This window comes from Rhinolophus sinicus, linkage group LG01 (genome assembly GCF_036562045.2).
Source record: "Rhinolophus sinicus isolate RSC01 linkage group LG01, ASM3656204v1, whole genome shotgun sequence".
Lineage (NCBI taxonomy): Eukaryota > Metazoa > Chordata > Mammalia > Chiroptera > Rhinolophidae > Rhinolophus > Rhinolophus sinicus.
The window spans coordinates 118,782,584-118,809,757 of record NC_133751.1 but is presented as its reverse complement, the minus strand read 5'-3'; the positions used below and the strand labels follow the sequence as shown (position 1 = coordinate 118,809,757).

Genomic DNA, 27,174 nt, shown 5'->3' with positions numbered 1-27,174 from the left:
GACCTCACTCATCTGAGGTTGTGCAGGTAGGTAATAATACTCTAGAATTCTTAATGTGTTTTTTTGTTTGTTTGTTTGTTTTGTGTCCTGTTAAGCCTCTTCTTCCTAGCCCCATAGCACCTTGAATAAACCTAATGAACTTTGACCTGTATGGAATCAACATTTCTGTCTGTGTGTCCATATTCAGGGGTGGTGGCGGGTGCTGGGCAGACAGGTGGCCCAACAGGCAGCACCTATGAAGAACAGATCTGTTGCTTGCTCAGTGGTTCCCTCTTTCTATACTGATTTTTATTATTTAAAAAAGGTGTAACCATAGGTTAATAGAGAAACAATTAGTAGCAGTCATACTAAAGACAGGAAGGTGACAAAGACGCCCATTATTACCAATGCTGTTTAATTTCATAATAGTACCAGCAAATGCAGTTATAGAACTTATAAAGGTTAGAAAGGAGGAGGTAATAATTATCACTGTTGGCAGATGAGTGGATTGGATTGTAACTGAGAAGTTAACATAATAGGATTCTATAAAGTAGTGGGAAATGAAAAATATATAGAAATAAATATGTATATGTTAAATATATATGTATATATTGTAACAGACACATTTGCTAAATAGGAGGATCTGTAAAAAAGGGCATTTCCAAAATAGATTATGTGCTTTATTTCTGGAGAGAGAATATATTTCTGGAGAGTGAATGCATAATCTACCTAACTTACCTACATTTCTGCAAGAATCCTTAAAGAGTATACTAGTAATGCACAGAAAGGCACAGTGGAAAATGTATTTTAATGGCTCATCTCAGTCTTCATTGGAAGTCCTTATAATACACCAACGCAAAAAGGTAATCACCCAGGAAGAATTTATAGTGGAATCTAGACCAAATTGAAACGCTTTCAGTTAGATTTCAGCAATGCAATATATTGGTCCTGTTTTCATATAGATTTTTAAAAACATTTTGTTAACTGTTTAAGATGTTAAAATTTGCTTCAAAACAAATCTTTAATTCAGAGCATAAGCCTCTTCCTCACAGAAGTATTTTTTGCAGAGGCAATTGTTTTTAAAGATGGTTTACGTTTCTCTGCCTTAAGCTCTTTGAGAAGTACTGGTGTCTTTCTTCAGCAGAGCCATGTAGGCAGTTAGAAGTCAGGCCTCAGTCATTTGATGAGATGTTTACAGACCGTTTGGCTATAGGGGCTGGGATGAGGGTGTGTGTATGTTAGTGTTTTGAAAGTTCCCTAGGTGAGTCTGTTTGGTTTAGTTATATCTGTTGTGTTTGTGATTGCATATTATTTATATTTTAAGACATACAAGTCAATCGTTGTTCCTTCATGCCCAGTGTAATAGAATGGAAAGAAATGTGGCTTTGTACATCCTTTGATAAGTTTATCAACCAAACTTTAAAAGCAGGAGATTAGAAGGGGGTTTGTTTCCTTTTTAATCTACCATGAGGAAGGAGAACCATATTAGTTTCGCACTAAACATCCAAGAATCTATATCTGTATGTTCTCACCTTTATCTTCTAATGTAATTTAAACTCAACTCCTAAAGGTCCTGAATCAAGGGAAATACTATCAGTGCCTGTCTCTGAGCTCTGAATTTTCCAGTCCCTGGGCTTGGAATGTGGAGGAGATGAAAGAAAACAGACTGGAGAATATACAAACATGAACTCAGACCTTCCCCAGAAGAATGTCACTCAGAACTCCCCCAGCTCCTAAATTTTCACTTTAAAATGTGCTTGATGCTTCATCTGAATTTTGGGTTGTTTTAAAAGAGTGCAGATACTAGAAGTTATTACATGCAGGTAGAAAAGATATTAAAATGCCTACTTGGGAGAAAACTCTGATCCTTTATCTCACTGGGATGATTTTATGTTTAATGTGCTTCTTAAAAAATAGTAGGGTACAATCGTAAAGTAACTATTTATAATATTATCAAAATAATATTTTTAAGCACTTTGGGATAGACTAACATACTTCCCTAAAACAAATATTATCATTCATATATTAATTTTATTTAACAGTTACAAAACAAAGTAATTTCCACAAATCATAATACTAGTAAATCTATCTTTTAGAAGCACACATATGTTCATGACATTACATTGCTTAAATTCTGTACCTATTGGGAACTGAATGCAATTTAAACTTCTAATCTTAAAAAAAAAAAAAAAAATAGTAGGGTACAAATTAGAGATTAAGGGAGTATTTATGAGACTAGCCCTAAGTTTCTTAAACTGGAAGAAACTTAACATAACTATTTAAGAAGGACTTTAGGTTGTTCTTGAAGTAATAAATGGTCTATCTTGTATTATCTGGTATTAATGTTTCCTTTATATGCCTCAAAGTTTATTCTGTCAAAATTTATATTTAGCCTGTTGATTTTCCGTCTATTGTTAATGTTCTTTACTCTTTACCAGCACACACTTACACGCTCATGCACACACACTTTTTTTCTTCCTTGTTTAAAGAAACTTGGGCAGGAATCAGAAACCGCTAATACCTTGAGGGGGGTGGGGTGAGCATGTGGTGATAGAAATTAGGTATTTGTGGGGGGGTTTATTGCAGGGGTCGAAGGGACTGTTTTCCATATACCTTTTAATATTGCCAAAAAATAAAACTGTGTGAGTATATTATATAAAATATTAAAATAAGGGGGTTCATGATTGTTTTCAGTCCGTGCTCATGGTAGAGTAAATTGAAATTACAGGAAACAACAAGGAAAAATTATCACCAACAATCTTAACTACCTCAGATAATATTGGTTACTGTTTTGTTATAGATTGTCTTAGTCCAAAAGAAAATGCATTTTATATATACAAATTTCTACATTTTGACAAAATAATTTGTATTTTATAACCTGCCTTTTAAAATTTAACAATACATTCCAAATAATTTTTCAGATCCTTAAGTATTGCTTTCATTCATTTTAATTATTGCGTGTTCTATCACATTGAAATACATTATTTAACCAGTTTACTGTTGTTGGATATATAGATTTTCTTAACGTTCTCTGACGTACCATGTTTCCCCAAAAATAAGACCTAGCCGGACAGTCAGATCTAATGCGTCTTTTGGAGCAAAAATTAATGTAAGACCCGGTATAATATAATATAATATAATATAATATAATATAATATAATATAATATAATATAATATAATATAATATAATATATAATAGCGGGTCTTATATTAATTTTTGCTCCAAAAGACCACATTTGAACTTATTGTCTGGCTAGGTCTTATTTTCCGGGAAACAAGATGATTCCTTGTAGGTAAATCTGCACACATTGACAGTGGTTTCTAGAAGTAGAATTGTTGAGTCAAAGACACAGTTACTTTTAAGGCATAGTCAGATTGCCTCCTGGAAGGGTTGTGTTCATTTGCACTCATTTTGCATAAGAACCTCCCTAACCTTGGCTACAAGAGACTGCCCAGGTGACCAGCCATAAAATTGGTAAATCATTGCAGGTTATGCTACTGTGTTTCCCCGAAAATAAGACCTACCCGGACCATCAGTTCTAATGCGTCTTTTGGAGCAAAAATTAATATAAGACCGGGTCTTACATAAGTAAAATAAGACCAGGTATTATATTATATTATATTATATTATATTATATTATATTATATTATATTATATTATACCATACCCAGTCTTACAGTAAAATAAGACCAAGTCTTATATTAATTTTTGCTCCAAAAGACGCATTAGAGCTGATGGTCTAGCTAGGTCTTATTTTCGGGGAAACATGTTAGATAAAACCTGGAGATAGGGCAGCTCCCTATCCATAGTTGTGGGGAGAAAACAATCTGGAGCATGAGCATTAATTTGATTTCACACCCAGTAGTTGATCGGCATCAGACTGTATTAGGTATTTTGCACAATTAAATCTGGGGTTTTTGGATATTGGATTGTTGGGCTTGGCTTGACCATGGTAGGTGGAATTTTTGCTCTCCTAGACTGAAATCTTTTCTAATACAAAGTAGATTGAATTATGTTCTTGCCTAGGGGCTAGCCCAGCATTCTATTAATGGAGGTCTGTATAAACTGAACATTTGTTAGATTGAAATATGCTAAAGTGCATGTCCACCTGAATTTATTAAAAGGCTAAGTAGCCTACACACGTGGAATCTAGAGAAAATATTGTATACTATTTCATTGCTTTTTGAAATGTTTATGACCATCTTACTTCAATGTGCAGAGGTATTTTGCATACTGCTAGTTCTGTGAATTTCACTGTTGGATCTTGGGATAGCCTGGAGGGAAGAGGCTAGGCAAATAATTGGCAAGAAAAGCAAATGGTTACAAGTCTGTTAACAATGCAGCCTTGTTTACCCACTCTTCACCTATCTGGATTTCTGAAACTGGATTCCTTAGCTCTGCACTAGTGAGCAGAAGAGCACTCCTTTCCTTTTGGGTGCTTGGAATTGTAAGCATGCTGGAGAGAGCACAATTACCTATGTATATCTTAGTGGGGTGAGTGCATCCTGTCACTGTTAGGACTTGGTGGTGTAAAGGGATTAATAAAAAGAAGTGAGCTCTGGCAATGGGTTTATCAGTGGAAGTCTCTGGAATTGGTTCTCAGGTCTGTGTGTTAAGGACATTTCAGAGTGAAGAGGTTACAGAAATCAAAAGGCTGTTGTTATTCATGAAACCAGAAGTCTGCTAGTCACAACGTTAACATTTTTTATTTGTAAAACAAAGGAGCAAAGACTGCTTCATTTAATAGATATGGCCTTGGTTATGAGAAAAATATAATTTTATTGTGTAAGCTCTTCTGAATAGTGTCTGTTTTGTAATAAATATGTCACATTGTTATTTTACTTAATTTGGGGTTATGATCTGTGAATAAGTCTTACATTTTTATTTTAATAATGAATCAGGCACTAGAATATGAGGATGCCTTCTGTTTAATTTTAAGTTTTGAAAGATCCATTTTTTCCTAAGAACTGAGGAAAACCAAGGGCAAAATTTAGAATGTCATCTTTGTTGCTGAGAGAGCAAAGGTAATGTTTTCAGAAGTCATAGATCTGGTTTTAGGTCTTTTTTTTGCTCATCTGCATCATACATAAGCTTCATGGGGATATTGGTTAGATAGCCCTCTCATTTCCACTCTCACCTTTTCCTCATGAAATATTTCCTTGTGGTTATCAATAAAAGCATGATGAAAATGAACTTTTAGTAATTAAAATGTCAAGTTTTGTCATCTGCTGGAAAACTAATTAATTTTTGTTTTTGTTTTCAGCATTGGTTGGATAGTACAAAGAGCATCAAAAAGCAAGTTAAAAGTAAGTTGAAAAAAATTGTGGGGAAAAAAAGGAAGTTGAATTATATACAATTATATATTAATAACTGATTCCTAATAGTGAGAACATAAGAAATTCATGTTTCAGATGAATTTCTTAGCCTCTCTACTTTATAAAAACAATTTCAATCTCCTGTACTGACCCTAAATTATATAGGATTGATGGTAATTAGATTCAAGTGCCTTACGGTTTGTTTCCAACAGAAAGGCTTGCAGTTTTCAAATGAGATTGAGTACCCATGAGATGCTTAATTTTTATTTAGTAATTTCTTATGTTAGAATTTTCCTTTTTGGCATGTGCCCTGCTCTAGAAAATATTTTGAGACTTTAAGGTTGTAATTTTTTTTTAAAAATTAAGAATAGTGAAATGAGGCAATTCACATAAAATATCAGTGTTATTCCTAGCAATAGTCGGGAAAATACCAGTGTTCAATGCATAATCCATGTTGTCCTGTGTAGTAACAGTTTTCAGGGCACCCCAACTCTTGTCTTTACAAAATAATGGGATAACAGGATATAGAGGTTATCAGAGTAGGTGAAGTGAATTGGAAAGTGTGTGGGAGGATTTGCCATGGGCAATTAATAACAGGCATTCCTTTGTGCTCTCAAGAAATACAGCTCCACAGAGTTTTAGGGCTGTTAGATTACACAGTCAGGAGTTTTTTATTTGATGTATTTGGCCCTGAACTGTTAGAATTAATTTAGAGCTATCTATTCTTGGGAGGACAGATTGCTATGTGATGGTTGGTACATTTAAAAAAAACTATTGATTCATCTTTTTGTGTTAGGTTTAATCAAGCCTACATTATAACCTTGAAATACTGTCACAATGACCTGTTATCTTCTGTCCCTACTTTAGTGGATTTTGACAAATTGACTGACTGAAAATTCTTACTATTTAAGTAGTTATGAAAAAAAATTAAAGCTTTTTTTTTTTTTTTTGGCAGTTGGTTCACCCTATTGTCTGCATTTTCGAGTTAAATTTTATTCCTCAGAACCAAATAATCTTCGTGAAGAGCTAACCCGGTAAGACCACTGTCTAGAGTTGTACACAGTTAAAGTTTGGTCAGGCTAGCTAAAATATTAGGATATTGTCTTTATAATTCTTTCAGTTTATAGACAGCTAATGAAATGGATTTCTTGCCCCTGGTAACAAGACCTCAGACAATTTCGTTTTGGGACAGTGCTTTTTCATATAAGATTCTTTTCCTTTATCAGTTTTCAAAATAAAGAGTTGGTTCCCTAGCGTCCTCCAAAGGTAACTAGTGAGTTCTTTTTTTTAAGTATCATTATTAACTGATGGATTTTTTTAAAAGATGATGTGTTTCAATACATTAGTGCTACATTTATTGATGTTCAAAATGATCTATCTTTGGACACTGGGAGGTTATTTTAGTTGGCTCCTGATTTTGTTTACCTATTAAGTGCCATTAATTAATGAAAAGTGTTGGATTCTGATTTGAATAGTTTTGGATAAACTTTAAGTAGGTTACATATACTCATTTTTACTTTTTCTTGCCTCCTTGGTATTTTTTCATTGACTGTATTGCAAATCCATGACTCATTCAACATACTATTTAGTGAGTAAACTACTGATTTCCTCTTGACTACTCTGCCAGTGAGATTATAGCTATAGTCTATAGTTACATACATGCTTGTATCCCTTCACATATGAGGTCGTTGCGTTGTCAAAGTTAACTCAGCTCACAGAACTTGTTCTCAGTAATTTGCCTTAAACCTTTTGTCTGTACTGTACTTTGTGGCCTATCATTTCTTGCCGTTACCTTGTGGGCATGCTACCATCCTGATACTTATTGCCTCCTTCCCCTCCCCCCCTACAGACTTTATTGTGGATAAAATTCTATAACAATGTTTCTTCTCAAATTAGAAGGGTGGGATTATTTTTACAGTAGATTGTTCTGTTTATTTAAATTTGTGCCTTTTGTTTTTCTTAGGTATTTATTTGTTCTTCAGTTAAAACAAGATATTCTCAGTGGAAAGTGAGTATTAGTTGCTTAAGGTAAATCATGTTTTCTTGAGTAGTTGAAAAATATTTTTGAAAAATAAATTCATAGTTAATTATGAAAAATAAATGGTCAACATAAAGTATGTATTTCCATTTATCTTAAAACGAAGGCTGTAAAATTGACTTGTTTTAACAAATTTGTGCTTTGGTTTCAGATTAGAATGTCCCTTTGATACAGCAGTTCAGTTGGCAGCTTATAATCTTCAAGGTAAGCTATTTTCATGTTGACTATTGGGAGTAAAGCATAATTCCTCTAGTGTGTGTTCAATTAGAGAATTTTAAAAGATTCAAAATGACCTGCGAGAAGAGAAACAGCACTGTTTTTGTCTAATTTGTATCAGTATCCAACTCTGACTTGTCTTTACACTTGTTTTAGAACATTGCCTTTTTTTCTTCCCTTTTACTTTATTTACTCCCTTTCCATCTATAATGTTTTCAAACAAAAATTGCTGTCTCCTTGATTATTCAATAAATGTTATAACTGGACCCTCGGCTAATTTTTCTCCTTAGAGAGAGTACATTAATAAATTAGTAAGATGTTGCAATAGCCACATGGTTGCATTTAGTCTTACTCTTAAATGAATCCATGAAAGAAATACTTAGAGTGTTTAAAAGTTCCCGATGATTATTTTAAAGGATAAAAAAAGGGTTTTCCAATAAATGAGATTAACAAAAAACTCATTTTTTGGGTACCTTGTTATACTGATCAAATATGGTTAAACTTAAGCATTTTCTTCTGAAAAATTGACATTTTAGTAAAACTGTAATTTCAATTTTTGTTCATAAAATGGAAAGAAATATTCTGATTATAATTTGTGCTTTTTGAGGAGTGATTTCCATATTTATCCTCACCCCCTCTTAGATCAGTAGTATTTATTTGCCATTGTATAGATAATAATGACTAAATATTTAACATTTTATGGTAAATCTAATATTTTGCTCATTTTGTGCTTCACTATTTAAGAAAGCCTGTTTTCCTATTGATAGACAAGTTAGTGACAGGAGATTTCTGTACTTCAAAAATGTGCCACTAATATAAATTGTTATCTACCTACCTCTGTCCATTGTCCTAGTTTGGCTATAAAATTAAAACTTTTTTCATTTGTTGTCAACTGGTTACTAATTGGGGAAAATGATATTCCTCAATCTAGCATTGTAATGATCAAAAGTATATAATTGCCTGCATCTTTCTTGAAAGCACATTATTTTACGTTTTTAAAAATTCCTATATGTTGTTAATTCTAAAACTTAGATCTACTGAAAAGCTGTCATTTCCAATATCTGTATTACACCATTTATTTCATCTTATAGTCTGTCTTTGTCTCGTGTAATTTTCATGATAGACAAAGTATATGCTTCTTGAAAATACGGTTTTTATACATTTTTTTGTATTTAACAAAACACTGTTCAAAGTAGTGCTCCCTAAATACTTACTGCTTGATTCATGCATGTGACTGTTATATTGTCTCTTAACCCTACTTACATTATTTTCCTAAATAAAATTTCTTTCTTACTTGCTCTTTAATCAGTGGTGCCATTAATTTGGATTCTTCCAAATTTCATGTTACGTCCTATATATCTTTTTGCCCCATGTCTGATAGTTTACCAAATTCTATTAGTTCTTAAAGTCTTTAAGAATAAACTTGCTGAAGTGTTGCTTCCATCTTCATAAAAAGAGTTCCTTGTTTCTCATATATGATTTTATATTTTATTAGAATACTTTTTATTAGCCTTTCCTCACACTCACAAGTTCAGTTTTGCCGTACCATTGTATATATCCTGGATATGATTAAGTAGCAGATTTGATTTGGCACTTCTTAAAGACATTGTAGTCCAAACAGAAGAGCAATTTCTTCAGCAATAAAGCAGTGCAATAATATTTTCCAAGGTGCTCAATAAATAATGTTATCACCATTTTTATGATTATCTCAAGGTAATTCTCATGTATATTTTTTCTCTCCACGGCTAGATTTTTTTATAAAAATGGAAAAATATGAGTAAAATGTTCTTTTAAGGGAAAACATTATAAAGTATAGAAAATTAGAATGTTTCCCCTTCTTCCCAGACCCACAGTTCAGAGATAACCACAGATGAGTCCATAAATGTTTGTGCATTGTCTAGTTCTTTTCCTACTGCTTTCCTTATCCCCAAATTTTAGCAGTTACTCTTTGTTAGTTCTTTAAGATTCGTAATCCAAAGTTCCAGGAGGACAGAGACCATGTCTTGTAGTGGTATATGATGTCATGTTCTGTGCATATTAGATTCTTAAAGATGCCAGCTAATTGTTAAGGATTGACAAATACTCTTACTTATTCATTATAAGGTCAAAAGGTATCTCTCTGTGGAAGTCTAGAAAGAGATTTTCAAAAGCATTATAAGGTATGAGTAAATCAAAGACATTTAATTAGAAATACACCACCAACCACAAATATGTAATTTGTGCGTATAGACAGATAAGTCATTAGTCTAAGCTAGATTTATTTTTGGGAATGGTTTGAGTATTATGAATTCTGGTTGTTTAAGAAAGAATCTAATACTAGCAATATTTACTAGTAAAATTGGTTTTGAAGAAAGATTCAGCAGGAAATAAAGTTATTAACTAAATATAACTTGGTGAAACTTACGTTTGCAGCTGAACTTGGTGACTATGATCTTGCTGAGCACAGTCCTGAGCTTGTATCTGAGTTCAGGTTCCTGCCCATTCAGACTGAAGAGATGGAGCTGGCTATTTTTGAGAAATGGAAGGAATACAGGTACGAGACATTTGATCACACTTTCTTTAACAGCACCATAATAGTGATCTCATATTTGTTTTCTTCTATTTCTATACTTGGTATAGAATTCATTTTACATACATTATTATTTTTTACATTGTTATTTTTTATTTCAGAGGTCAGACACCAGCACAAGCTGAAACCAATTATCTGAATAAAGCCAAATGGCTAGAAATGTATGGGGTTGATATGCATGTGGTCAAGGTAAGCACTGTGTTGATACTTTTTAAAAAACATATTCCTTCAAGATTCAAGGTGACTATGGAATTTTTCAATATGAGAGAGGCTGTGGAGGTTGCATGGGCTGGCGGTGGGTACTCTAGATGTGTGAGTCTCACATAAAGGTTGATTATAAGAAAGAAGAGACACAACCAAAATCTCCAAAAAAGGTATGTGTGTTCTTTTAGGCTGTTTCTTTTTTTTTTTTTTGGTAGGTTTTTTAAACCACTTTTTATCCTTTCACTTCATATTCGTATAATTTTATATCATGTAAGCTGAGTAGGCTGTATAAAAAATTAAAATAATTTAGGAAGTAAAGTTGAAAATTTGTAACTTAAGACGACTTTGGTAAGCTGTATTATAACTTGTATAGTGATTTGAGTTACTTTCAGTTTAAGTAGCTAAATTTTCCCACAAATACAGTTTTTGTGTGTTTTTTTTAATTTGTGATTTAAGTGTTGAGTAGAATATGGGGAGAATATGGAAAGCGCTTTCTTTGTAGTGGGAGTATAACTATTTTCAGTAAAGACATACCTCAACAGTTTCTGCAAATTAAATGTATACATGAATAACCCTGAGAATGTTATTTTGAATATTGTAATTGTTTAAAAAACCTTGCATATTAATATTACCTGTATATAATTAATATAATTCAATGTAAAAATAAAATTAAACAGTTGCATGAAAATGTGAAACCTGTTTTATGCAAATAAAGCTAACATATTTTGTTTTCTTTAAATTAGGCTAGAGACGGAAATGACTATAGCTTGGGACTAACCCCAACAGGAGTCCTTGTTTTTGAAGGAGAGACCAAAATTGGCTTATTTTTTTGGTAAGCAGAGTTAATGTCAAAGATATCTATTGTTTTGGTTTTTTTAATGTGTAAATAGAAAACTTCATATAACTTCATTTACATGAAGGTAGTACATAAAATAGAATTTGGAAATCAAATAAGGTAGTTCTGAAAAACTTGTAAATGAATTGGAGCTGTCTCCGGTCATACTCCTACCCATCTTTAGTTCCACTCCTCACAGGCAATTTTTAAAACTTGTATCCATATTTTCCATTAGTTTCAAGTTATTTCAAAATACGTGTTTTAATATAAATATCATGTTTTTATATGTATTAAATGTTCACGTGGGCACTTAATTCCCGTCATATAATTATGTTACTGTTTTCAGTATTTCTTGTTCCACAATCTTGACTCCCTACTCCTTATTGTGTAAAAGGAAGATATTAATTCTTTTACCCCTCCTTTTAAGCTACGCTTCTCTTTCTGTGTCCCAGCTTCTATTACCCAAACTTTTAGATTGTATTTGTGTTTTACTTTTACATCTTGTATTTGTGTTTTACTTTTACATCAAGGATAGATATCTTAGATTTCGTGACCATAATTAAGTTCTTCAGGTTTTGTCTGGTTGGTCCTGAAAGCTAGAAATCAGGAAATACTGTTTACATTATTGTCTGTGTCAGAAGTGGGGTACAGACTTCAGTAGTGCACTGGTATTATATATGTGGGCTGAGGGTGAGCCCTGTATGTTGGCCCCTATGTTGTTTACTTCTTCCACAGCGTGCCAGGGCTGTTAGCTCAAATTCTTACACATCCACTTGCTTTACACATAGCCCAATAAATATGTTTTTAGCTATTTAGCTATTTAGAACCTGTCTGGTTTGCATATGCCACTGCAAACTGCTAGCCATACATAAGACAAATCTTATAGCTATGAAAGACTGCAAACCACTGTTACCCTTCAGAGCTCTCTAATGCAGGGACCCTCCCCTTGCTACTGAGTGCCATCGCCTACACACATAAGCCCCCTCTCTCATTCCCTCTCTCCTGACACTTCTCTTGCCTGCAGTCTTCCCCTTCTAGGTAGTGGTCCTGTGCCAGCTGTCTCTCGATGTTCTGCTGTGAAGGACTTCTGTCATGCAGCCCTGTTCAAACCCTCTCAGAGCTCATTGTCCAGTGCTGCTATCTCTTTTCTGGATCTATATTTGTTTATACACGAGTATACACACACGTATATACGCAAGTAACTGCCTTAGAAAAGAGTGTAGGAGGTAAATTATTTGAATCCTTGGATGCCTTAAAGTGGTATAATCTTCTCTTAAGCTTTCTTGAAAATTGAGCTGAGAATTGAATTTTAGGTTGAAAACTATTTTGCCTTAAAATGTTGAAGATAGTATTTCATTTGTTTTCGCATCCATTTGTCCCTGCTAGGAGAGATTGGAGAGAAACACCTTTGTCATTTGTCTCTTGATGGGTGAGGGAGCTGGGGTATTTAGTTACCTAGCCCTTGAGTGTTAATTCTCTGACACTTCCAGCATGCCCTATGGGCAGATGGAATATGCCTCATGGCCAAAAATGCTCTAGGTGGAGAGAGAAAGAAAGCATCTTTTATACCACTTCATAAGCTTGTTGTGAGAATCAGTTGAATTAACGCATGTAAAACATTTAGAAGAGTACCTGACAGTAGGCATCATGTAAGTATTTGTTACACTTAAATAAGTGCTCCATCTTCCCCCTCCTCCACCTACGGTATCACACTTCTTTACTTACTGTTTTCATACAGATCTTGTAAACGAGTTATGTTTTATGATTATATTTTATGTAAGTTAAATTTAAAAATCAGTGACAGTTGCATTGTTTTGACATTTACAGTTCATAGAAATACAGAATTCAAATGTGCAAGGTTGTTTAGGATTTTAGTACAGGTGGGAAATGGAATTGGAAAGTGGGCCACAAAGTGAGGTTTCTAAAAAATTTTTTTAATCATGTATTTCCTCAAACCGAAATTGCTGTAGAAAATACAGTTGAAGGCCCTAATCAATAATTTGTTTTCCTTTATACATTTCAAAAGGCTTTATAGTCTTTCCTGTATCCATTTCCTGTGCTGCTGCTTCGACACTAGGTGTGGAGAATCTCATACCATAGTTGGGGGCCTATGAAAAAACGCATATATGGATTTTTTCGTGGTTTTTTTTTTCCGCTTAACATTTGTAATTCCTGGTGAATGTGCAGCATCAATTTTGGTAGTGGTATTGCTTTTGAAATGCTATTTTTTTTTCCTGTTACCTTAACTAGTTTTTTTAGATTGGAGGCTTTTTTAATGGACAGTGCAGGTCATGTTTGCCCTCTTACCAGTTTTCAGTTCAGAAGTTAGATGATTAATATGCTTTAAGTAACAACAAATTCTTTTTTTAATTTAGAGGACATTTATTTGAAATCTGGCTATTATTCTCATATTGTTACAGGCCCAAGATAACCAGGTTGGATTTTAAGAAGAATAAATTAACTCTGGTGGTAGTAGAAGATGATGATCAGGTAAGAATTGTGTTGCGTTACTTATGTAGCAGTGAGTGTGTTATGTGGCATCTTATTCCGAAAGAGGGGAATGGCCCTTGTTTCTTAGAGCCACAGAGCTTAGTATAATTAATAATTTAACTAAATAATTTCCCACTTCAGGTCACACCATCCTCAACATACGGTTTTTCTGCCCTAAAGGTTAAAGACAATATAAAAGACTATTCCTGAGTCTTCATTGACAATGTATCTTATTTGTATAAAAATTACATTTAAATGTCTTTAACTCTTTAATACCCGATCAAAAAGATTAATCAAAAGATCTAATAATATTGTTTAATAAAGCCTTCTAAACTAAGGATTACCTTTTTTTTCAGTTAAATCGAGTCCCTGATTGATACACATGAAAGCATGGGTGCATCTCAAATGCATTACGCTAAGTGAAAGAGGCCTGACTCAAAAGATTGACTGAGTCCCTTTATATGACAGTCTGGGAAAGGGAAACCTATGGGAATGGAGAATAGATCACTGCTTGTTTGGGACTAGGTGGAGTGAGGTAGCTCGATTACAAAGGAAGAGCGCACGGAATTTTGGGGGGATGAGAGAACTCTTCTGTATCCTGATTTTGGTGATGGTTGCTATACTCCATGCATTTGTCAAAACTCACAGAATTGTGAGTAAATAAAAAATATAGTGTGTGCAAAGAAATAAATTTTTAAAATATAGATAGCTATAGATAAAAGCAAATTGGGCAAAATGTTACGAATTATTTTTCTTTTCTATGTAAGCATATATGTGATTAAATGATACTTGTATGTAAATCTAAAGGCACTCCTTCAAGAACAAAATACAATTCTATGATAAGAAACATGGTCATGATTTAATTGGTAATACTGGGCCATAAAATGATTGTGCATCTTACAAGACGATGGCATTTTAGATTTGATCTAATACAGTATTAGCTTCTTGGATATCTTTTTCAAGGTACGTTATACATATATACAAGCAAATGTGTGTATCAGTTTCTTTTTATGAAGAAGTTAGCATGCTTATATACTGTTCTCTACTTATCCTTTTTTAACTTTACATTATAACTTGGGATCTTTGGGAGTTTTTTCGTTTCAGTACATAAAATGCTCTTTGTTTTAATAAAAAAACCTAAAACTGCATAGTGTTCTAGTGTGTGGATATACCATAATTTACTTAATTCTCAATTAATTGACATTTACTCACTTTGTAGACATTAATTTGTACATTGGCAAGTATCTGTAGGATAATTTCCTGGAGGTGGACTAGCTTTTTCAAATGGTTATGTGCGTTTGTCTTGGATATAGAGAAATCCTGTCAAGTTGTACTGTTTATCCGTGTACAAACCTGTTTCCTCACAGGGTGTTTATCTGAAAGGTGAAAAATGGAATTCATTATAGGTTTAATTTTTATTTGTTATTGTGAGTGATATTGAGTATCTTTTCATACATTTGAGTTATTTGTATTTCCTTTTCTCCAAACTATTCATATCCTTTGCCCATTTTTTCTTTTGGGTTGTTGAACATTTTTTCTTACAGGTTTTGCCCTTTACTGTAGAAATTGTAAATATTTTGTCTAATAGTTGTTTATCTTTTAACACTGCTTATTGTGATTTTTGCCATGTATTTTTAAAAATGTACATAGGTGAATTTGTCGATCATTTATGGCTTACGGGTTTTGTATCATAGAAAGGTTTTCCCTACTTTGAGTTAGTTTATACATTTTTCCGTGTGTAGTTTTTGTTGGTACATTTCATTGAGGTATAACATATACCTTTGCAGTTAAGTGCAAAAATAAATGTATAGCTTGTTGAATTTTCACATACACGTGTATAACCATCACCTAGATGAAGAAATAGAATACTACCAGAATAATAGAATCTTCTTTGTGCTCCCCCACACACACCAAGTACAGTGCCCCAAGGGTAATCACTCTCCTGACTTAACATCACACATTAGTTTTTGCTTGTATTTTGAACTTCGGAAACCTAACTAAATGTTCTCTTTGTCTCTGGCTTCTTTATTTCAATTTCGTATTTGTGAGCTTTAGCCCTATTGCACCAAGTAGTTGTAGTTGGCTTATTTTTATTGTTATATAGTATTCCATTTTATAAGTAGACTACACTTATTTACCCATCCTACTGTTGACAGACATTTGAATTGTTTTGAGTTTTTGGCTATTAAGAAGTGTGCTTCTCTGAACACTAGGCTATGCATACGTTTGGCTTTTGTGCATACTGCCAGGCTTTTCCGAAGTGTTTATATAACTTGACACTCCCACCTACAGTGTATGAGTTTCATTTGTTCTTTTTTATTTTTTTGCTAATGTTTGGTATTCTCTTTTTCATTTTAGCTATTCTGGTAGTAGAATCATTTTTAATTTGCATTCTCCCGAAGACTACATGTGTAGCATTTATATGTGTATTGAATATTTGGATATTCTCTTTTCTGAAGTGCCTATTCAAGTCTTTTGTTTATTTTTCTATTGGGTCATGTGCTTTTTTCCTCACTGAAGAAGTTCTCTATATATTATGGGTATTAGTGTTTTGTATATGTGTTGCAGGTATGTTCTCCCTGGTTTGCCTTTTGTCTTCCTTAATAGTATCTTTTGGATAAATTAGAGGTTTCAATTGTAATGTAATACAGTTTATAAGTTTTTCTTTTGTAGTCAGTAACTTTTGTGCCTTAAAATTGAATATTATTTGCCCATACCGAGGTCATGAAGAAACTACATATAGAGTTTATAAAATATTTTTAAATGACAAAATAGTTTAAATTCTAAAAATTTAAATATGCTGAAAAGTACAAAGAAACAAGTTAATATCAATTTCACCCATTTAGCTTTCACATTTTGGTATTGTTGCTTCAGAATTATCTTTTAGAAATAGATACATAACAGTATATTTGATACAGCTAAGGTCATACCCCCCCCAGCTTGCCCCTTCCTTGCCCATAGCTGGCCACCAATATATATACGTGTGTGTGTGTATGTATTTGTTTTTTTTTTTTTCAGCTTGTTTAATTTTACCTAAACAAGTGTAGCCACATAGATCTACGTCATTTTAAACTATATATAATATTCTGTAATATGAGTAGTGCATTCATTCATTCATCTTTTATTCATTTTTCTGTGTAGCTTGTTTTAAAATTAAAGTTTATTGGGGTGACAATTGTTAGTAAAGTTACATAGATTTCAGGTGTACAATTCTGTATTACATCGTCTATGAATCATATTGTGGGTTCACCACCCAGAGTCGGTTCTCCTTCCATCACCATATATTTGATCCCCTTTACCCTCATCTCCCACCCCCCTCCCCCCTTACCCTCTGGTAACCACTAAACCATTGTCTGTGTCTGTGAGTTTTTGTTTCTCATTTGTTTGTCTTGTTCTTTTGTTGTTTTGGTTTTTATACCACATATCAGTGAAATCATATGGTTCTCTGCTTTTTCTGTCTGACTTATTTCGCTTAGCATCCATCCATGTTGTCACAAACGGTCCTATTTCATCTTTTCTTACCACCAAATAGTATTCCATTGTGCATATATACCACAACTTCTTTATCCATTCATCTATCGAAGGACATTTTGGTTTCCATGTTTTGGCCACCGTAAACAAAGCTGCAATGAACATTGGAGCACACTTGTCTTTATGTATAAATATTTTGAGATTTTTTGGGTAGATACCCAGGAGAGGGATTGCCAGGTCATATGGTATTTCTATTCGTAATTTTTTGAGGAACCTCCACACTGCCTTCCATAGCAGCTGCACCAGTCTGCATTCCCACCAACAGTGTATGAGGGTTCCTTTTTCTCCACAGCCTCTCCAACACTTGTTACTATTTGTCTTGTTGATGATAGCCATTCTGACTGGGGTGAGGTGATATCTCATTGTGGTTTAGATTTGCATTTCTCTGATGATTAGTGATGTTGAGCATTTTTCCTTATCTATGAAATGGGGCTAATAGTATCATTGAAGTATCATGTGAAAGTTTTAGGGAAGTGCCTGTGGATGTTAACTGTTATAATTAGATTCTTGCGAGTATGGTTACTATGACAGAGTGTGGACATCTTTAAGTCTGTTGATATGTATTGCCAGATCTTATGTTATCCTTTAATTATAATTATATATTTATCCCAAAGTATGACAGATAAAGCCTCATTTTATGTATCTCTGAGAAATGAGATCACATAGTTAGAGAGACCCCTCTTAGGCATAATTTTATATTGGCTGAGAAAATGGGCGGCTTGATTTCAACTCTTTCTTTTTGTATAGGTAGCTATAAAGAGTGTCAGTTTCAGGGAGCAAACTGGATCTGTTATTTGGTTCTTGGTATTGCTGTGGTTGTAGTTATAGCAGAGTAGCAGAGAGCAGGACTGTTTGACCTAATGATTACCTCTCCTTTTATCTTTTTTCAGGGCAAAGAGCAGGAACATACATTTGTCTTTAGACTGGATCATCCAAAAGCTTGCAAACATTTATGGAAATGTGCTGTGGAGCATCATGCCTTCTTCCGCCTCCGAGGCCCTGTCCAAAAGAATTCTCAGCGATCAGGATTTATTCGACTAGGATCACGATTTAGATATAGGTTAATGTTAATAGCTGCCTGCTATATTTTGCATCCTTTTGTAGAGGCCAGAAATTTTAGACCAATCTCTTCTTTTATAGATGTGGAAACTAGGGCACTTAGAAATAATGTGTTTGCCAGTGTTTTCCATTGGCCAAAAAAGAAAAGAAAAAGTGGTATTGTTAGTAGTTGTAATTTCCAGAATAGACAGGAAAACATTATAATGGTATAATGGATTTTATATCCCTTTTGACATTTACTTTGTGTATCAGTGAGCCCTCAATTTAAATCCATGTAATTAGTTTTGAGGAGTCTCCATCCAAGAGCTGGGTACCATATAGAAAAAGGGTATCCTACACTGAGTACGAAATTAATCTGGATAACATTTCTGGTCCTTTATAGACGTTAAGTTCCATTATTCTTATAGACAACTTGTTTGTTGGTCGTAAGTTAGAAATGTTTTGGTTTTCCTCGGAATAGATTATTGATTGTGAGTTTTAAGCATATGCCAGAGACTCAGTCAGTATGATTTAAAGAAGGAATTGATAATATCAATAATGTGGCAAGATGATTGTGTGGGACTCATTAAGAGAGCTTCTATCTAAATTAAAAGTGGGGAGGAGACATTTTCTTCAAACGATTTAAATGGAAATCAAGAAGAGTGGTTCTAAGTATTTCTGGAATTAGAAAAAAATAACTGAAAATCTTCAGTTACTACTCACTTTTCATTGATGAGTGTGAATGGGGAGGAGAAGGGAGTTCTATAAAAATACAGATATTCCAAGATTATTTAATATGTTCTTAGGTGATGTGCATGCTTAAGCAAAAACGACGTAATTTGTGTGTTGCACGTTTCACACAAGCCTAAAGAGAGAAAGAATGATGTGGTAATGAGAGACATCAACACTATTAGTAGTCATAGTTCCCTCAGGATGGTTTTTTAAAGAAGCCCAGTTTAGACTTTCTCTCATTTTAGTATGTCTGATTACTGTAGACCTTATATTCTCTTATTCCTGTTAACATGCCTTATTTTAGCGGGAAAACTGAGTATCAGACCACAAAAACCAATAAAGCAAGAAGGTCAACATCCTTTGAAAGAAGGCCCAGCAAACGATATTCTCGTCGGACTCTACAGATGAAAGGTAAAATGCAACCGTGTTTCAAAGGACTGTTCTTTCTTAACAGTTCATCATGTGCTGGTATTATTTACTTGAGAGGATGTTGTCTGCATCTTAAGTTTATTCCAGTCAACTAAAGTACTCTTATTTATTGAATTTGGTTCTAGCATAATCAGTTTAATAAAATACAAGGGGGAAAACTTGGCCTGTATTGTTGCTCAGATTAAATTTTATGTTAATCCCAATTTAAACACTTTTCTGAGTTTGTGTTCAGTTTTTGTTCGTATTCTTTTACTCTTCCGAGCAACATTTTCTCTTCCCTTTTTGACTTTTAGATCTCATTCCCCTTAGGAACTTTAAAAACATTGGTAAATAATGAATAAATTTAAAGTAAAGATTATTTCATATGGTATAATATTAAGGATTCTGTGAAATAACAGTTTTAAAATTTAATCAATGTATATCATACATAGACATTTTCATATTCATAAATGTTACTTGCTGTTGAAGCTACTTGATGTAATAAAAAGCATGTTTTATTTTGACAAACTAAAACTTGTGTTTGGTTTACAATCTACGTTTGTATTAAAATACAGATTGAGTTTTCACTATGTCCAATGTCAGAGTCATCACCAGCTGTCCCCAAACAACCACTGTGACCTGATGTTTGGCAGTGTCAATTCTTTAGCAAACTGATTTATATTCATAATTTTTGGTATGGCTATACATTAAATACTGCATAGCTATTAATGAAGCCGTTTCAATTTGTGATGTTTTAAAACCCTAAGTTACCTCTTATTTTCCACTGACAATGTTTTGTTGTCACTCAGCTCACTCTAGAAGGCTTACTGATGGTTTTGTTTTTAAAGAAGAAAGGCATGCTTATTTTGTTTTATTTCAAAAATGGAAGTAATTATCACTATTGACTTTATGTAAACCCTAGAACACTTGTGACATGAAGGGTTTTTTTGTTTGTTTGTTTGTTTGTTTGTTTGTTTTTTTCCCAGTCAAGTTGTTGTCCTTTCAGTCTTAGTTGTGGAGGGCGCAGCTCAGCTCCAGGTCAGTCCAGTTGCCGTTGCTAGTTGCAGGGGGCACAGCCCACCATCCCTTGCGGGAGTCGAACCAGCAACCTTGTGGTTGAGAGGACGCACTCCAACCAACTGAGCCATCCGGGAGCTCAGTGGCAGCTCAGCTCAAGGTGCTGTGTTCAATTTTAGTTGCAGGGGGCGCTGCCCACCATCCCTTGCGGGAGTTGAGGAATTGAACTGGCAACCTTGTGGTTGAGAGCCCGCGCTCCAACCAACAACTGAGCCATCCGGGAGGCAGCTCAGCTCAAGGTGCCGTGTTCAATCTTAGTTGCAGGGGCAGAGCCCACCATCCCTTGCGGGACTCGAGGAATTGAACTGGCAACCTTGTGGTTGAGAGCCCACTGGCCCATGTGGGAATCGAACTGGCAGCCTTTGGAGTTAGGAGCACGGAGCTCTAACCGCCTGAGCCCCTGGGCCGGCCCGACATGAAGGTTTTTAAATCTATAGTTGGGAAACATGTCTTACAAAGTAGTTAGTGCAGATTTACTTTTATGAATAGTGAAGTAGTTTATTACCATGTAAGAGGAAACTAATGGGATGTTTTCTTTTTTAATTTTATCAGCAAGTACAGCAAAACCTGAAGAACTCAGGTGGGTAATGTCTCGCAACTTTGACATAGAATGTTTTAGAATTTATGTAGTTGCTGTCATTAATTAAATACATGTTGAAGATCTATCAGTGTTGTCCCTAAGCATTTGTGATATAGCAGAGAACAAATAAATACATACTGCTGATAAAGTTGACACAAAGAAAAATAAAGCACTTTAAAGAAATAGAGGGGGGTGGGGATGGATGTGCTATTTATAATGAGAAGGACATGTACGTTTGTTATTGGCACATGACTGTGGATGTAAACATGGATAAATTAGGGTCCTTGCCCACAAGAAGCTCAAAAAGGAAAGGTTGATTTGCAGATAAGCAATTAATTTTATTTGTGGGTAAACCCCACTTGGTCATGGTGTATAATCCTTCTTTATATTACATGTTGCTAGATTTGGTTCACTAGTATCTTGTTGTGGACATTTGTAAAAAATATCTATCCATCAAAGATACTGGTCTATAGTTTTTCTGGTTTTGGTATCAGGGTAATATAGGTTTCACAGAATGTGCTGGGAAATGTTTCCTTCTATTTTTTTGGGAACAGGTTGTAAAAAGAATGGATATGCTTCGTTAAATGTGTGCTAGCATCACTATTAAAGCCATCTTGCCTGGACTTCCTCTTTGTGTGACGTTTTAAAATCCCTAATTCAATCTCTTATTATAGGTCTATTCAGGTTCCATTTTTTACTTTGAGTCAGTTTGGGAGTTTGTGTCTTTCTAGAATTTGTCCAGTTCATTTGAGTTATCTAATTTATACCATATAGTTGTTTATGTTACTCCTTTTTATTTCTGTAAGGTTGGTAGTGATGCCCCCTTATTCATTTCTGATTTCGGTAATTTGAGTTTCTCTTCTTTTTTTCCCCTTGGTCAGTGTAGGTAAAAGTTGGTCAGTTTTGTTGGCCTTTTCAAAGAACCAGCTTGTTTTCTTCCTTCAGTTTTGTTTCAGTTTTTGCCTCATGTATTTTTGGGCTTTTTTGTTAGGTGCATATATGTTTATAATTGTTGAACTTTTTTATTATGATGTCCCTCTTTTTCTTTAGTAACTTTTTTGTTTTAAAGTCTATTTTGTCTGATATAAGTATTGCCAATCCAGTTCTCTTCTGGTTTCTTTTCCATGGTATATTATTTTCATCAAATTTGTAAGTTTTCAACCATTATTTCTTCAAATTATCTTTCTGCTCCTTTTTCTTTCCTTCTGTGACTGCCATCATACTTATGTTGCTACATTTAATGATGTCCCAAAGGTTTTCAACTCTCTGTTCATTTTTTTCCCTTCTTTTTCTCAGACTAGATAATCTCACTGCACCTATCTATCTTCAAGTCACTCATTCTTCCACCTGTGCAAATCTGCTGTTGTGTTTTTCTAGTGAATTTTCATTTCAGGCGTTGTACATTTCAACTCCAGAATTTCTGTTTGATTATTAAATAATTTCTCCCTTTAATGGCAATCTGTTATTTGTGGAGACATTGTTCTCATACTTTCCTTTATTTCTTTACATTTGGTTTCTTTAGTTCCTGAACATATTTAAAATAGCCAATTTAAAGTCTGCATTGCTGAGAGAGAGTTCCATTTTCTTGGCCGCACCCACTTAGAGTAGAGCTTCCACAACACTGAACTCAGGAGATTCAGGAAAGGGAGCAAATTGTGGCTCAAGTGCCAAACTCAGCTCTGAGAATTAGTAGATTTTCCTGAATAAATGTTGCTCTACTTAATGTATGCCTTTTGATGATTTTTTCTTTTTAAATAATTTTCACCAGCTAAATCTTTGTTGCACTGGAGTCCTTAAACCAACATTCTGGAAGTGCTACTTTGGATCACTCAATTAGTTTTAATCATATATACAAGGTCTGACAATTAAGTTCATGAACTCATCCTAGAAAAAGTGCTACATAACTGACTGCTAAATATCACTACGGTCACCTTCAAAGTACTCCCCTTGGGAAGCTATGCACCGACTCCAGCTCCTAGTCCACCCTTCAAAGCAATTTTGGAACTCTTTTTCTAGAGTGGCCATCAGAGCTGTCGTCATATTCCTTGATGTCCTGAATGTCATCAAAATGTCTTCCTTTCAATATTTCCTTTATCTCTGGGTAAAGAAAGAAGACATTGGGGGCCAGATCATGGGAGTAGGGAGGGTGTTCCAATACAGTTATTTTTTTACTAGCTAAAAACTCCCTCACAGACAGTGCCGTGTGAACTGGTGCATTGTTGTGATGCAAGAGCCAAAGATTGTTGGTGAAAAGTTCATGTTGTCAAATGTTTTCATGCAGCCTTTTCGGCACATCCAAACAGTAAACTTGGTTAACTGTTTGTCCAGTTGGTACAAATTCATAATGAATAATCCCTCTGATATCAAAAAAGGTTAGCAACATTGTAGCAATAAGTTCGCGAACTTAATTGTCAGACCTTCATATTACTATATATAGATTCATATCATTCTTCTCAACCATTGATAAACATCAGAGATTGCTGGAATGACTGTTAAAGTATCTTCAGGACATACAAAACTGTTCCTTTTTGAATGTCTACACTCCTATATATGGCAGATGTATGATTAGAGCTTGTTCAAAAGGAAAAGTTGTTTATGTGTACTGAGTATGGTCAGCCTCACCTTGAGATGTCCTGTTCAGTTTTTTTCACGTTGAAAGCCATTACAGCCAGGCTATGATTAGTGATTCACCACAAAAGCACTCTGCTTTTTGAATAAGGATAACCCCTGAAGTTTCTTTATTGGTTATTTTATTTTCCTTGGAGTTATATATAAACTATGCTGTTAAGAAAAATGATGGAGAAATGTTAGAGGTGTTTTGTATTTTTAAAACTTTTTTTGTTTGTTTAATGGATCACGTCTTGCTTACCTAAAAAGGAGGCTAAGACAGAATATTAGAGTTTAAAGCAGGGGTGTCCAAACTGCGGCCCGGCGGGCCAACTGCGGCCCCGCAATCCATTGTTAATTGGCCCACAGCAAATTCCAAAAATATATTTAGTTTACTTAAATAAACCAGATGAGGCAATATGTACTTCACCTCGAGTGAGTGGCCCAGCTGTTTGTGTATTTTACCGCATATGGCCCTTGGTGAAAACCGTTGAAAAAAGTTTGGACTCCCCTGGCTTAGAGAAGATAAGCTGATGAAGTCAGCAAAAATGTAAACAGCATTTAAGCAATGTGATATACAGTTGAAAAATTAAGGCTTTTATTTCCAAGAGTTGGTCTTCCTTTAAAATATTTTTAAAATACACATTTCTGACCAAAAAGTGAATATGACAATATAGCCTCTTTCCTAGAATTAAAATTGATTTAACTTTAATAACTTTTTTTCTCTCTTTTTGAGTGATACTTTTGGCTCTGGAAAATACAGCAGAAATGGGATATTTAAGTGATGATACTTTTTTATTTTTTTATTAGAATAAACTTTTAGAAATTAAATATAGAGGGAGTGGGTACCTAACTGTCCTGAAAGTTATTGAGCACTACTCATTATTGTGCTTGAGGGAACCTGAACTTGGACTGGCATGAATGCCGTTTTAATCTTGCCCTTAGAGTCCTTTTTGCATGAATAATTTTGCTCCAGTGAACCATGGAAAACAGTACTGTTTGAAAAAGCACAACTATTTGACCTAAAAAGCTTCTTGACCTTGTATTGTGCCTGTTTGAACAACAGGTTTTTAAATTGGCTGATGTCATTCATTTTGCCTGTACCACTTCATCCCCTTCTAACTACTCCCTTGTGAGTCTTGACAGATACAAAGTTTCATAAGAATAGGTGACATTTTACAGGATAGTTCACATTTTTGTACAGGTTTAGCAGATAGAATCTTGAAGACAAAAAAGAGTGCAAAAGAAGAAATGGTGGAGGAAATGTTGAATAGAAGTTGCATGAAAGCAAAGGGAGTCTGTTATAGCAGGTAGTCTTTAAAAGGGAAAGCTTGAATTAGGTCAGTAATGAGAAATTTTCCTTCTTACTTTCATATTAGCAGAGTTGAAAGAATATGTGTAATTAGGAAAAGACGGTTCTTACTACATTTCAAATTGTTTGAAAATAGGGAGCTATGATCCAATTAACATCACGTAGTTAAGCACTTTTTTCTCATTATTATTTACCTTTTATCCATCACCTATTGTAGTTATTCCCAGTTAAGGGAAAAGTTCCAGACAGTAACCCAGGGGATCATAGAATAATGAGTCTAATTTCTGTACCAAGCAGGGTAGGGAGATTTCGTTAGTATTTGGAGTTGTGGGTTATTTGAGCCAGCCCATAATGCACTCTGGGAAGAATAACATGGTTAGTTTGAAAACAAAACAAAAAACAACTCGTTTATTCTTTACATTTGCCTTGGCAACAGAGCTACATTAACAATAATTTTTTTAGAGGTTTTTTTTTTTTTTTTTTTTTTTTAATCCGCTGGTTTGTCACTGTTCTTTGTGCTTTGCTAGTATTAGTTCATTTAATCCTCATGCAACTGAGGAACCTAAAGTTCTGAGAGCAGAGCTAGTGAAGCAGCTTGGATTTGAACGCAGGCAATAGTAGTGCACGTTCTGGTGACTCAACTTGTAATAGAGATGTGGTTAATTAAAAATAGCATATAAAGTGGTTTCATGCCTCATTACTCAGCCTTTTAGCAAGACTTCTTCATTCTTTTTTTTTTTAAATTAGTTTCAGGTGTACAAAACAATGTAATAGCTATTTACACACCTCTCAAAGTGATGACCCCTTCCCCCAATCTATTGCCCCTCTGACATCATATATAGCTGTTACAGTTCCACTGACTCTATTCCCTATGCTGTACTCCACATCCTATGACTATACATGTATTAAATTATAGTTGATATTCATTGTTGTTCAGCTTCAGCTTCAGGTGTACAGTGCAGAGATCAGGCACCTACACCATCCATGAAGTGGTCTCCCTAATAAGACAAGTGTCCATCGGATACCCTACAAAATCTTTACAGCATTATTGATTACATTCCCCAAACTTGTCTTTCATATTCCGGTGGCAATCTTGTGGTTACCAATTGTGCTTTCTAATCCCCTCACCTTCTCCGTCATCCCCACCCCTCTCCCATTTAGCAACCCTCAGTTTTTTCTCTATATCTCAGACTGTTTCTGATTAGTTTACTCATTTATTCTATTCTTTAGATTCCACATATAAGTGAGATCATGTATTTGTATTCCTCCGTCTGACTTACTTCACTTAGCATAATGTTCTCTAGATCCATCCATATCGTTGCAAATGGTAAGGTTTAATTCTTCTTTATGGCCAAGTAATACTCCATTGTATAAATGTACCACAGTTTCTTAATCCAGTTGTCTACTGATGGGTATTTCGGATGTTTCCATGTCTTGGCTATTGTGAATAGTGCTGCAATAAACATAGGGGTGCATATCTTTTTTTTGAATTAGTGTTTTGGATTTCTCTGGATAGATACCTAAGAGTGGAATTGCTGAGTCATAAGGTAGTTCCATTTCCAGTTTTTTGAGATACCTCCATACTGATTTCCATAGTGGCTGCACCAATCTGCAATCCCACCAGTAGTGCACAAGGGCTCCCTTTTCTCCACAACTTCGTCATCATTTGTTTGCTGATTTATTGACGATAGCCAGAGTAAGGTGGTATCTCATTGTGGTTTTTATTTGCATTTCTCTAATGGTCAATGAGGTTGAGCATTTTTTCATATGTCTTTTGGCCATCTGTATATCTTCTTTAGAAAACTGTCTCTTCATGTTCTTTGTCCATTTTTTAATTGGGTTGTTTGTTGTTTTGGTGTTGAGTTGAATGAGTTGTTTTTTTTAAATTTTGGGTATTAACCCCTTATCAGATATATCACTGAGGACTTCTTCATTCTCGAGTTCTTTTTTAATTGATTGTCTTTTATCATCAGATAGTTTTTGTTTTGCTTTTACCCCTCTAAGAAAGGCATCTGGATGCTATATGCAGATTTTCTTTGTGTTTGAGAAGTTTTGCCTCTTTCCTTTTACTAGAATGACATCTTGGCTGGGTATAATATTCTTGAGAAAAGTCTGTGCCAACCTGATAACTGGCAGTGATTGGCTTTTAAATTTTCTTACAGTACCTGAAATATTCTTTCCTTATCCTAGAAGGTCAATAATTTAACAATAAGGGGTTGAATGTATTTAATTCTGTATCTC

The 27,174-nt window shown here is 34.4% G+C and overlaps 1 protein-coding gene across 9 annotated transcripts in view; it reads left to right on the top strand.

Moving 5' to 3' along the window:
- The window catches only part of EPB41L5 (erythrocyte membrane protein band 4.1 like 5), a 133,382-nt gene that overhangs the window by 31,114 nt on the left and 75,094 nt on the right, over positions 1–27,174 (top strand). For all 9 annotated transcript variants that reach the window (XM_019715485.2, XM_074335200.1, XM_019715484.2 and 6 more), the window contains 11 exons: positions 5,245–5,287; positions 6,252–6,330; positions 7,260–7,304; positions 7,486–7,538; positions 9,963–10,083; positions 10,221–10,308; positions 11,067–11,155; positions 13,579–13,648; positions 18,070–18,239; positions 19,254–19,360; positions 20,987–21,014. In XM_019715485.2, the coding sequence (XP_019571044.2) occupies positions 5,245–5,287; positions 6,252–6,330; positions 7,260–7,304; positions 7,486–7,538; positions 9,963–10,083; positions 10,221–10,308; positions 11,067–11,155; positions 13,579–13,648; positions 18,070–18,239; positions 19,254–19,360; positions 20,987–21,014 (893 nt within the window). The remainder of the gene's footprint in view (positions 1–5,244; positions 5,288–6,251; positions 6,331–7,259; positions 7,305–7,485; positions 7,539–9,962; positions 10,084–10,220; positions 10,309–11,066; positions 11,156–13,578; positions 13,649–18,069; positions 18,240–19,253; positions 19,361–20,986; positions 21,015–27,174) is intronic.